This window comes from Cyanistes caeruleus, chromosome 20, assembly GCF_971803275.1.
Source record: "Cyanistes caeruleus chromosome 20, bCyaCae1.hap1.1, whole genome shotgun sequence".
Classification (NCBI taxonomy): Eukaryota; Metazoa; Chordata; class Aves; order Passeriformes; family Paridae; genus Cyanistes; species Cyanistes caeruleus.
In genome coordinates, this window is record NC_141720.1 from 2,986,254 (window position 1) to 2,999,809 (window position 13,556).

The 13,556-nt window shown below is 49.5% G+C and overlaps 1 protein-coding gene across 4 annotated transcripts in view; it reads right to left on the reverse strand.

Annotated features, from left to right (window-relative positions):
- ASTN2 (astrotactin 2) overlaps positions 1-13,556 on the reverse strand; it is a 300,670-nt gene that overhangs the window by 244,865 nt on the left and 42,249 nt on the right. For 2 of the 4 annotated variants that reach the window (XM_086857798.1, XM_086857799.1), the window contains exon 2: positions 5,466-5,653. In XM_086857798.1, the coding sequence (XP_086713924.1) occupies positions 5,466-5,653 (188 nt within the window). Of the gene's footprint in view, positions 1-5,465; positions 5,654-9,016; positions 9,564-13,556 lie in introns of those variants that run through there. The other 2 variants (XM_086857801.1, XM_086857802.1) reach the window with 2 other exon arrangements.

Below are 13,556 nucleotides of genomic sequence, written 5' to 3' on the forward strand. Positions count from 1 at the left end.
GTGGGAGGTTTTCACCAAGGAGGACAAAACACTGCTGGGGAGGGAAACAAGGCACCCCACAAAGAATGGCCAATCTGAGGGAAGGCTGGGGCTGAAGGAGCCCCAGTGGGGAGGTGCCCAAAGCCCACAGCATCTGGAGTGATCCTCAGAGAGCTGGGGACAATGGCAATCAGCCCAGCTCTGAAAAGGGTTCCAGCCTCCTCTCCCCTCCCATTCAAGCTGGGATGAGCCCAGTTGCACTGGTATGATGTTATATTCACCTGTGGGAAGGTGAGCAACTATAGAATCATGGAGTGGCCTGGGTTAGGAGGGGCCTTAAAGCCCATCCAGTCCCAGCCCTGCCATGGCAGAGACACCTTCCACTGTCCCAGATTGCCCCAAGCCCCATCCAGCCTGGCCTTGGGCACTGCCAGGGATCCAGGGGCAGCCACAGCTGCTCTGGGCACCCTGTGCCAGGCACTGCCCACCCTCACAGGGGAGATTTTTTTTTTTTTTCCTAAAGGTGATCACAGCTCCTAAAAACTTGCTCTTGGAGATTCCTTAAAGAACTGGAGAGCTGCCCCAGCCTGAGGCAGCCCCAAGGACAGACACACCACAGGGGACACAGGATTCCTTCCCAGCTCCACTTCAGAGCAGGATGTGAGAGCAGAGGAAGAGTTTAAGACCACAATTTACACCCAGCTCAGGGGCTGATGGAGCACAGGACCAGCAGCTGATCATTAGGGAAAAATCAGGATGTATGGGAACAAGAAGAAAAAAGGAAACTCCACAAATACAAGTTAAAGAAAATCCTCTGGGAGACCTAGAAGCCTAAAGCAGATAACTTGTCTGCTGCCAGCACAGCCAGCAGAAAGTGGGCACTAAAAATAAAAAATAGTAGGGTTTTTTTTACTTTTTTTTAATAGTCTGATGAGGTCTGGTCACCTTTTACTCCAGTCACTTTAAAGGTCTTTTGCAAGGTGATGGCATGAGATGCAACAAGGCTTTTCCTCATGATCACTCTCCAAAAAACCCAGTTTATTTCTGCTGGAGCTGGAGCAGAGGCAGCACAGAGCACGTTTCTAAACCTCCCATCATGCAGGGATGGTCCTGGCTCTGGTATCCCACAGCCAAGACTTTTACTGGCATCACTCACAAGAGAGGAAATCCCATCCCTCCACCAGCAGGATGGGATGAGGCTTTTCATCCTCTTCCCAAACCTTCATCCCAGCACTCACAGGGTGTCGTGGCCCCACTGGTGCCTGATCAAAGGGTCAATGCAGAGACAAAACCTGTCTGTCCCACCCCTTCACCCCTCAGAGCCTGAAAAACAATCCCCCTCTTTGGCCAAAGTCTCCAGACACGGCCCCAGGGCTGGATTTAGCACCACACAGAGCAATAATTAAACTGGGACACACGGCGGGTGTGGAAAAACAAAAAAATAAATCTCTCTTATGTTTTGTTAAATTCAGCAATTTACAAGGCTGGAATAATTAGTGGTTTAAAATGTTTTGACACAAGCAGCCCCAATAATCATGATAAATCATATCAGGCATATGCCCAGATCCTTGAAGTGACAGATGACAAACAGAGCAGTGACAAGACGCTCCATCACGCAGGGAATCATTGAGTTAATGGAAGAATTATTGCTTCTGAAATCCACTCCAGTCCCATTGTGGGGAACATTCCAATTTATCAAAGCCAAATGAACATTAATTGCTGCAGCCTGGTAAGTTTTCGAGCTGCTGTGACCTTCATTGAATTTTAATCCAAAACAGATAAGATTTACTTCCACACAACAGGAAACAACACAATTAAACCCAAATGACAGCTGAGATTATGGTGAAAAAACACAACAGGCATAATGACAAAAATATTGATTCCTTTCTACTTGACACTGTGCTTAAAAAAAAAGGTAAATAAGTAAAATATTGCATTTGCATATTTGTTTTTCTTTTCCCTTTTTCCCTTCTTTTCATTTGGGAGACAAATTTCAGACACTCAAGCCAAGAGGAAATGGGTGGCAGAGAGTAATCGAGACAGAATTCCCTTTAACTGCAGTAATTAATGTTATGTCTCATTGGGGAGAGATTAAGAAAAATCAGTTAGGAAAGGAAAAAAAATAAAAATTAAGTATTATGTTGCTGTCAGATATGTCCTTGAGCTCAGGAAGGGAGGTGTGAAGGAGCCAGTCAGTGCTTTGCAGGGGTAGGTGGTGGCCACAGGGACATGGGCCACAGAAGGAAACCAATCCCAAAGCTGTAAGGCATGGACTGACAGCCAGAGTCACTGGAAGGAGGAGTAAAGCCAGGATTTGCACCTCTCTGGAGCCCCCATGCAGCACAGAGAGGGTCTTGGCTTTAGAGGCAGAGCAGGAGCTCCCCTGGCCATAAACACCCAGAGAAATCCAAGCAGTTCCTGCCTTGGCGATGTCTCACTGCCCAAAAACTGTTCCGAGCACTCCTGAAGAGAGGAGCTCACCAAATCCTCCAGGCAAACCTTCCCCAGCTCCTATAAATCACCTGGAGCACGAGGAGAGAGGTAAAAGCAAGCGTTAGAGCCACTTAAAGGAGATGAAGGAAGCACTTTCCATGTCCCTCCTGTCCCCTGGGGCAGGATGCTGGGCTGATGATGGACAGGGCACAAAGAGCCTGAATGCCAAGGCAGCATGGGGTGGGTTGGAATTTTGTCCCTAGCAGTGATGGTGTTTATTTTATAGAAAGCACACAGGAGATGTTGGGCTTCATGGTAGGAAGAGGAAGGAAAAACATTTGGGAAGCTGGGAAGGAGGACACAGGTTGTATCCTGAGGCAAAAGGGATACGGATATAGAGGGTGTGGGGACAGGAGGGGTACCCAGGACCCCCCAGCACAGCCAGGGAACCCCACTGCTGGGCTAGGAGAGCTGAGGTGATGGGGGCCCTCTGGATGTGCTCCAGCTGGGGTCAAGAAGAGAAATAAAGGAGTGGGAAAGCAGCACGGGACCTGGGTGAAATACTCCACCCAAGAAACAAAGAGATGTGCCCATTTTATTTCCCCTACAGAACTCCATGAGGCCTCAAGGGAGAAAAAAAACCCAAAAAACCCAATAAACCAACAAAACAGAATCATCTTTGCTGGTAACTCAAAACTTGGCTCGGGTTCACTCAGAAAGTTAATGAACCTTCTGAAAAATCTGGGCAAAGTTTCAAGCCTGTGCTGCAATCCCGACCCAGGAAAGAGATCTGCAGGGCTCCTGCCTCCCCAGGAACACATGTGCAGCCCAGGCCCCATCCCAGACCCAGATCCATGCCCAGGACCTCAGCTCCAGCTTCAGGGAATGTCAGGATTTATAAGGACAGTGGAATTACAGCTGACTGTGTGGCAGGAACAACTCCTCTCCTGTTCTCCTGCTGCTTTTGCAGAAGGGAAGAGAGGTACAGGGCAGGGACTGAGTCTCAAAACAAAGCAATGGGTGCTCCCACACCATTGGCAAAGCACATCTTCACTGGCTAACCTGGGATTAGAGGCCAAAGCCATTCCTGTGCCATTCCTGTGCCATTCCTGTGCCATTCCTGTGTCATCCCTGTGTCATCCCTGTGCCATTCCTGTGTCATTCCTGTGCCATTCCTGTGTCATCCCTGTGTCATCCCTGTGCCATTCCTGTGCCATTCCTGTTCCATTCCTGTTCCATTCCTGTGTCATCCCTGTGCCATTCCTGTGTCATCCCTGTGTCATTCCTGTGCCATTCCTGTGCCATTCCTGTGCCATCCCTGTGCCATTCCTGTGCCATCCCTGTGCCATCCCTGTGCCATCCCTGTGCCATCCCTGTGCCATTCCTGTGCCATTCCTGTGCCATCCCTGTGCCATTCCTGTTCCATTCCTGTTCCATTCCTGTGTCATCCCTGTGCCATTCCTGTGCCATCCCTGTGCCATCCCTGTGCCATTCCTGTGCCATTCCTGTGCTCACATGTCCATGAGCAGCACTGCTCCCGCATTCCAAGGTGCAGCCAAGGAAGGCTCTGGCCAGGAGCTTCTCAAAGGAACTTTCCAATCATCCAGTCATTATAATCATTTGCTGTATTTTAGAGACCATCTTCAGCAAGAGCTTTGGGCCAGGACTGAATCTCTCCCAGCACAGAAAATCTGCTTTTCAAGCAGGAATCACCAGGCTGCAGAGAAATGTCACCCCACAGACACAGGGCAGTTCTCCAGTGCTCAGGTTTGCCCACAACAGCCAAACAATCCCACACTCAAACCTCCTGCCAGGGATGGAGCTTTTCACACCCACAAATGCTGTGCTGTTTTCTTTCTTTGTTCTGTCTCTCACTTATGTTTTCAGGCTCATTTTCCAAGTATGAAGTTCTAACCCTTTCCCCCTCTCCAACACCCCATCCCATGGATAATTTTAGCAGGACATAAAACCATTCCTTATATCAACTCCATATCCAACTGAGTAAAAAACAGCCCCCAACTCCTTTCTTTTCTGCCATGCTGCACCTTATCTTGCCCAGCAGCCTTAATGCAAAGTTTCTCTCCCTTCTCACATGCATTCAGTGCCAGATCTAAAGCTCTGCTGACGAGACACTCAAAAAAACCCAACAGATTTAAGTTGTAAAAGCCAAATAGCTCCTTGTTCCAATAAAAAATAAAAATATCAAGGTTTTGTGCAGCCATTGTTTGTGCTCCTCCTTCCAAAAGTAAAGACAGAAGCTGTGGAGATGACCCAGATTCTAAGAGATGAACAGATTCACCTTTTGCAGGCGGTCGCTGTGGTGGATCCCCAGTCCCATAAAAGACTTGCTTTGACAGATGAATGGCAGGCATAGACACTGCATATACCAACCTAACTTCTCTTTCTCTGTATCTTATCCCAGTGGGATTGAAGGGACAATGCACTGAATCCCGTTTTACAGATGGAGCTCTAAAGCACGGAGGAACCATGGAGCAGATCCAAACACGTAGGCAACCACCTCATCAGATACTGAAACTTTAAAAGGCAACACAGCACATAAACAGCGCATTAATAAAAGGTCACAAACACCCCAGATGGAGACATTCAGAGCACTGGATCATCTTTTTGCTTTTAGGTCAGACTTGTCCTTTGCAAGAAATGCTGCAGCCCTTACTCACTTCAAAGATCAACTTCAGAATGAAAGCCCAAAATCTTGCCTTTGCACAATGCCCAAACACAAAGACTGAACAGAAATACTCCACTCACACCTCACCACTTTCCAGCACGGACAGGAGCAACCACAAGGATCCTCGTTACCCTCCCAACAGCTTCTTCCCCACACTCTTTGGCTTTATTTTATTTTCTTAGAAGACCAAGCATTCTTTTACTTCTTCTTTTTTTTTCACCTGGCCCATTCAAACACAGGCTGGAGACCCAGCCCAAGAAGGGACACAAACATCTGCAAACCAGACTCACCACCCTGCTCCTCAACCCCCTCCTCCTCCAAGGGGGCTCCTCCATCCCCTCCGATGCCATCAGCAGCCGGGACTCACCATGACTGAGATATGAAGGATGTGCATCTGCTCCTCCACGATCTCCGAGGGCTCCTGGAGGCTGGGGGGGGTGGCCCTGGAGAGCTGCTCAGCGCTGCTCATGGACACGTGGAAGTACAGGGTGCCATTCTCCAGCCACTGCTGCTTCCAGTGCACCAGCGAAATGTCCGACACGGTCCCCGACATCTCTGCAGGGACACAACACACAGCTGAGGGTCAGTCTCCCCCATGATGCCCAAAGGTGTTGTTCTAAGTGATGAAGGAAATTGGAATTTTCGAGTCTTATCCCCAGAACTGCTTCTATTTCATTTTAGCCTCTACCTGTTACTTCTCCTATATACAAACAGAAATATCTGTCTTCCTTAATAAAAAGCAAGGGGCTACAGAGTGCATTGGGATTTCTAGAAAAGGAAGGCAAGAACAGTGAATCACACAGGATACCCTAAACTTCCTGTGGCTTTCCCAGGGAACAGGCTGGAACAAGCTCCCAAGGAACTGCAGCCAAGCCCAAGGGAGTTTCATGGCTCAGGGAGGCCACTCCATGCCAGACAAGGCAGGCTGCAGACACCAGCACATGCTTTGCTGGCACTTACAGTGGAAACCTTCTTCCAGATGTGTGGCAGCAGCACAGCTGTATTTAACAGGGACACTCAGCACAGACCGTGAGCTCCAGCAACAAGGGAAAACCACCAGGTTTGACAAATGTCTATTGACATTGGAGCTGCATCTGTCAGTCACCTTCTGTTGGCTTCACATCCCATCCAGTTCTGATTTCCAGCACAGCCTGGGAGCCAGGATTGCAGCATCCCAGCACACAGCACCAGCTTTCCCTGACCTAGGGCACTGCACTCAACTGGGGTTTGGAGAACCCAAAGGGCAGACCAGACCTGCAGACCCTGTGAAGGCAGCAGCTCCCAGCCTCAGCTGCAGCTCCTGAGCAGGCCAGGAGCACTGACAGTTCCACATCTGCCCAGCACGTTGCACACAGATCTCTGCAGGGAACAGGTTTGGTGGTTTGGCAGCTGAATCAAAATGGAAAATGGAAAATAAAAAATACTAGTACAAAATGAACCAAAATATTTCTCCTTCCACCACATCTTTTTTGTGTTTGTTTTTCCATCTCCAATATGAGCAATGGGAAGCAAGACAGGTCTTCTTAGTCACTGGGGTCACAGCTTCAGCAGTCACAAATTCAATTCCCTCCTACTTGGGAACAGACCAGGCCTGACAGCCCCTGACCCACTGTCTGCAGGTGTGTCTGCCCCAGAAGAGCCAGGAGCACAAGCTCAGGTACTTCTGGCACCACAGTGGGAACAGAGATGAGGTTCTCCTCCTCCACCTTGGCTGCAGAGGCTCAGTGGGGAGGATGGTGCTTGTTCCCCTGAGGGCAAAGCAGCCAGGGAAAGCTGGTGGCACTGTGCATTTCATTGTCCTGAGCCCAGCTGGGCAAAAGCACATCCAGTTCCAGATCCCAGTGGAGAGGAAGGAAGGAACAATCCCAGCTGAGGCTGTCCTGAGGAGCCACCCACACCCTGCAGGACACAAAGCTTCAACAAGACCCTTGGGTGGTGAGCAGCCACTCAGGCTGCAAGACCATGCACTTGCACTTCTACAAACCCATGTCCCATCCCAACAACAACAACAACAAAAAAACCTCTCAATCCTTCAGGAACTGTTTTTCTCACCCCTGAAATCAACATATTTCCCAGGAGCAAGCTCCTGGCTTCCCTAGATGGATCAAAAGAGAGCCAACCAACCTGCTCATGGAGAAGACCCCACCACAGCACAGGTCCTACAGGGCTGAGGACAGGGACAAGACCCCCCCAGCACCTCACTGGTGACACTCCAGAGCCACCACCGTGTCACCTCTGTCTCACCAGAGGGGTTTGCTCATTGCCTCTGCCCCCCTCAGCACTGCACCTTCCTTATCCCCACCCCTGTGCACACCTGAGCACTCAATAGAGAAAAACCAAACAGCTCCTGACCACACATGGACCCATCAAGAGCCCACACTTGTGCTTGGGAGGGGATGCACGAGCTCCCTGTCACATCCCTGTCACTGCCCTGACATCCTGCTAATGACCCTCCTCTCCTTTCACAAAAGACTCTTTGCTGGAGCAAATCAGCAGCAAGAGGGTGTTGCTTGTACTCTGGAAACTGTAAATCCCAGCAGCCCTGCAGCTCCTTCAAGACCTGGGGACCTCATGGAATGAATCCTGTGTCTCTCCCCTCCAAACAACGCTCAAGCAGAAGGTTTCTTATAGCAGTAAAAATAAGAACAAAAATGAGAGAAATATCAAGGCTGCTTAATTGCAGTCATCTTCCCAGCAATACTTCAAAGGTCTGTACTAAAAAGCATCGCCTTGTCTAATTAAAATCAAAACAAATGCTACTTTTAGGAGCAAAAGCACTCACTCAGCTTTGCAGCAGAAATTCAAGATCATCCACAGAGGCAAACAGACCATGGGAGAGCACGGAGACATCAAGGGAGAGACTCTGTTATGCAAAGCCATAATCTTAATTCTGTCCAGAGGGACAGTCACCCAGATGATTTACAGTATTCCACACTCATCACACACACATCCTGCAGCAGAGCTTCTCTAAAGAGCTCAGGAAGGAGGTTATATCACCCAGCCCACAGCACAGACCCTGTGCATGCTACCAGGACCCCACTGCTACAGTTCCAAAGGCTACATCACATTAGGGAAGCAAGGAAAAAAACCTCCAGGGTCAACTTCCTCCAAATTTTTTCCCTTACACACACATTTTTGCATGGGATGTTTAAGAGGATCATGGAGAACATTTCTCAGGAGTTCTGAAATATAGGCAATTTTTTGGATTTTAGCCTAGACTGAAGATAAGCCTGTTTCATTTTCAAAAGGTCTCTTCCAAAAGTAGAAACTTCAATTTAACATTCATTTCACAATTTTAAGCAAGCCCAGCAGCCAGGCAATTTGTGACAAACACGGACTTGCCAAGCCTGGGCACCCATTCCCACACACTTATAAACACTTGTGTGCTTGTGCTCTCATTTCAGGGCACCTGGTTACCACCCCAGCACCCCCAGGACACCACCACCCTCCCTCACAAAAAAAGAATAATTTTAAAAAAGCTTTTTCAAGCCCTGTAGCTGCAGAATCCCTCAATCCCCAAACACAGGGATGTTTCTTGGCCTCATATACTCGACACTAATATTGCACTGCCCGTGTTTCACTGGACACGCATTGTCACTCCACTATCTGCTGTAGTTACAGTGGTGAGAGCCCGTCCATCAGGCAGAATGTAATAGTCTGCAGCAAGATTGCCTGTTATCAGAGCTTTCAAACACTTTTGGAACAAATTAAGGGCATTCCTGCACCAAAACCGAATGAGATGCGGTTAAAGTTTTAAATGTGCAGCAATGGAAAAGCACTTGTGGTCTATAGCTGTTAAAAATCTCAGTATCTAGCGGATGGGGAGCTATCAAATGGGGTTCAAACACTCCTTTGTGGGTAAAACACCAAGTAAAACAGCCAAACAGATCATCAAACATCTGCCATGCACCTTCCTACCTGCTCACTGTGCTCAGCAGAGAGGAGACAGATATTTGCTATTGCACCCACCAGCCTTTGCTATCACCTGATGATGGTCTGAAAGGAAGAAAAAGGCACACAGAACATTTCTGCCTTTTCTGCTCTTCCTCAAGCTCTGTGCCTTGTACAACTCCTACAGTCTTCAGCATTTTCCTTGGAAGTCAAACAAGCAGTCCAAACAAATCTCTTCCCAGGGCTCAGCCTCTGACCTTGTGCCCATCCAGGATAAGGAAGGGGACAGCAAGATCCCTTCCAACCAACTCTCTAATCCCCTTTTTCCCTTTGCTGTTGCTCCAACCCTTACATATAAACATTTCATTGAAATCTTCAACTTGTATTACAATCAAACTTAAAAGCAAAGGGGCCTAAATGCATTTGGTTGGGAACCAAGACGATTCCCATAAAAGCAGATTATGCTGGCATGATGAATAGAAAATGAAACAGCCGATATTAAAGTTACAGCATTGTTACTCCGTGCCTTCGGGCTCCTGGACACCCTGCCCACCTCCTCCCTCCTCTCCCCCTTGTTCTCACTGAAGCCAGGGACAGCCTTTTCAGCTCTGCCTTCTCCAAGGCAGCCTGCCAGGCTTGAAACCTTCACCAGCCCCCACCCCGACCTCATGCAATGCTTCAATATTCTTCACTTGCTCGGGAGGTTGCAGCCCTGCCTTATCTGTCATGGCGTTTTACAAAGCCTGCGTTGTATTTAATTGCCTTGTTCTTGCTAATCTGCCATGATTACTGTATTTTTATTTCATTCTTGAAGGCCATTATTAAAATAAGCCCTTTCACTTAGAGCAGTTCATCCCCACAAAGTTCCCTGTCCCCAGATAACCAAACCCTCCTTGTGCTTCCTCTGGGCTCCCCAGCCCTGCTCAGACCTGCTGGGAGCTTTTGCTGTCAGCACCAAATGCTTGGGGTGATGGGTGAGGATCCAGTGAGTAATTTCCAGTGCACAGATCCAGGCTCCTCCAGCCTTTTTCCTCCCCACCTGCTCCATCCCAGCAGGACCTGCACCCTGCAGCCAGCCTTCCTCACGCCACCTGCACCACTCAGCATTAATCTGGCACAGGGAGAGCTGGGGATCTGGTTTAGTGATTGTGTTTCCTTTTACAGAGACACAACCCCAGCTTGTGCCCCCTTCTTCCACACCCCTCATCCTGCCACCCCATTCCATCTGCTCTTATCCCAGGGGCTCTCCTGAGTTAATGTTCTCCAGAGGCGCCAACCTCCAATAAAGTGTTAGTTTAGAGATTCTTCGGTGCTAGCTACCACTTATGCTAATAAAGCAAATTTATGCAGAAAGTCATAAACAGAGAGCTCTCCCCAGTGCCCTTGCCAGCACAGGATTGCTCCCTGCGGAATAGATTATCACACTCTGTGCAGACTAGTTCCAAAATTACTCTAGAAATGGGGCTTCCCCCATGCTCCCAGGGGGGCTATTCTGCAGTCAAACAGGCCCTAAGAGTTCTAAGAGTTTGGGTCTTTTGGTGGCGATGTGGTGGAGTTTTTTATCCGAATCATTAGCTGAGGTTTTTTCCTTCCCTTCCCCTCCGCTCCTGTTCCTTCCCTTACACACCTCCTCCCCTGCTCTCCACTCACAGTACTCCCTGGGGCAGCACACAAATGCAGCTGCAGATCATAAAAAGTAATAGAGAAGCTCAGAAATTTAAGAAAAGAGAAAAAAAAAAATAAAAAAGAGATGACAAGCTCCCTCTGATCATCTCCTTTCAAAGGCCCTGTCTGTGAGAACACAGTGCTGCACCTGCAGGGCATTTCAAGGGTGGCTCTGGCGCTGTGCAGGTCTGCATGGACACAGAATTGTGGAATGGTTTGAGTTAGAAAATCTCTCTGAGATCATGGAGTCCAGCTGTTAACTCAGCAGTGCCAGATCCAAGGCAGGATGCTGGATGGAGGAGGACTGCAGACAGCCTGCTCTTGGGGTGGTCCAAGGGGGATCCTGCTGGCACCAAGCGCAGGCTAGAGCACTCTCTGCATCTCATTGCCAGCAGCATCACACACCTGACCTTGGATAGGCAAAATGGGATTTGCACTGAAGTGGGTTTGGCTGTTTTCAGGCTCTGCTGGAAGGAGAAGAACAAGCAGCCAGGTTCAGGCATGCTCCAGGGACCAGTCACCTCAAGGACACAAAGCTGTGGGAGGAACTGCCACCAAAGGGTTCACCACAACCAGAGGAATGTGACTGAAGGCGAGGGCAGATCCTAAGCTCAACAGGAACCCAAAAAACAGGAAAACATCTTCAGTTTGGATGCATGACCTGGGATATGAGCCAGGGTGAGCAGGGAGGACAGAGTCAGCCCCTTCCAGGCCTCAGCCCCTGGAAACACTTCAGACAGCCAGAGGGCTGCTCCAACTCTGCTCTCTTGGTCTTGGCTCTGGAGCCTTCTGTGCCATCCCCACTTCCCTTTGGCCTGTCTAACCCCCGGCTTCAGGGTCCCTGAACACACCAGGGAGCAGATATTGATTTGCCTGTGCTGCCCACAGACCCCACTCTGACTCCACAAACCCCTCTGCGTGCTCCTGCAGCTGCTTGGATTGCAATTCAAGCTCCAGCACATTACCCTTATTTATAATGCCAGGCCTTCCGTGTGGTGCCTCAGGCACTCTGAAATTATTACAAGGCCCTTTGACTTTCAATTCCCTTCCATTCAATTCCATCTCTACCTGTCTGCAGAGGCTCCCCCTGGCCAGCGCTGGGAGCCAAAGGGGAGAGGCAGAGGATGCTGGAATCTGATCCTGCAGGAATTGCTGGCACAGGGATGAGCCATCTCCCTTGGAATGAGAAGCACCAGGTATGGGAGAGCAAGGGGGAGAACACTGCTGGGTGAGGCTTTCTCAGAGAGAGGAGACACCCGGGCTTGGAGCAGCAGCTGGGGTGCTCAGCCCTGTCCCCTCCGTGGTGTGACTGCACTCTGGAATCATCTGCCCAGGGAGGTGCTGGAGTCAATGTCCCTGGAATTGTTTAAACAAAGCCTGGATGTGGCACTCAGTGCCGGGCTTTGGTTGATGGGGAGCTGTTAGGTCATGGGTTGGACTTGATGATCTCAAAGGTCTTTTCCAACCTAGTTCATCCTGGGATTCTGTGACGATGCCATGAGATAAAAGCAGGTGAAGGAATGTGACCTGAAGAGCCAGAGCCCCTCTCCTGTGCATTCTGCTGAGGTGAAGGGCAAGGTGCCAGAGAGATGGTGTGAAATGCTTGTGCCTTTCAGGTAGACTTTTTTCTCCCCATTTATCAGGTCTGTCTGATAGATTTGAGGATCTGGAGTAACTGGGAACAGAGGACTGTCCCAGCTTTCCCCGTGCACTGCCACAGCAGCAGCTTTCACGGACCAGCAGCTTTTTCTCCTGTGACATGAGGAAAGAGTTGTCTCTTTCCTTTTCCTTGTGCTTTCAGGTGCTGCTTCAAAGGTAAATCCTGCACTACTCTTGGGTGATCCAGGAGGCTCCAGGAAAAAAACAGAGAGGTGCATTTGCTTTACAGCTGCCGAGGAGCGCTGGCCTCGAGGGGTGAGCACGGCTCCGAGCTCCATTAGAACCAGCCAGCAGCTTTATAAGTCCTCTGCATTTTTAAACCTCTCTTTGGGAAACAGACCTCTTAAAATGATAAGGCAGTTTGATAGCTCAGGGCTCTGCTCAGACTGTGAGGTAATTTCTCTACAGTGGTTCCTCCATGGACCTGCCCTCCCAAAGGGGAGGTGGAACAGGCAGAGGAGGAGAAAAAAACAGGAGAGAGGAGGTCTGGTCGCCTTCTACAAACACTAACACAGTTCCACCTGCTGAGAAATGGATGTCCTGTCCCAGGGAGAAGGATCTGGGAGAAGGTTGGGTATTTTCAGGGGAGAAAAAACAGCAGCTGGACTGCTTGGGATCTTCTGCCTCTGGAGCACCAGGTGGGTGCATCAAAAGCCAAATAGCCTGAAAATTCTGGGTATGTTCTTGCCCAAAATGGCAAAAATATCAATTACCAGGAATGACCAGGTGCTGCTGCCCCTCCACCCAGACCGTGATGGGGGCTCCTTCACCAACAGGGTCCCTCTTCTGCTGTCAAGGCACACAAGGCAGTGGTTGCCAAAGGATTGAGACTCTTACCTCTTCTCCAGGAGAGGCTTTTGAGTGCTCACTCCCTGAAAAGCTCCTAGAGCCTGCCAGGTATCCCAGGTACCACTCATGTACCCAGGTTTTGCTTGGGCTACTCAACAAAGCTAAAATCCAGCTCACTCTTACAGAAATTAGCTCTTGCAACCTCACAGAAAATTTGTTTCTCTCTAGGACTATGACACCTTGAGCCAGGAGCAACCTTGCATTTTTTACCTACCCCAGCCCCCAGCAAGGCTCCCAGGACACTGTGACAGGAATGCCCCAGGGTGTTCCAGCCCAGGACACTCTGACATCCTCGCACTGGCCAAGCACCACCAGAGTTCTGCAGGAAAGAAGCCCAGCTATGGGGGCTATGGGAGAGCAGAGTGCTGCTCCCAAAGATGCCATCCCAGGCATC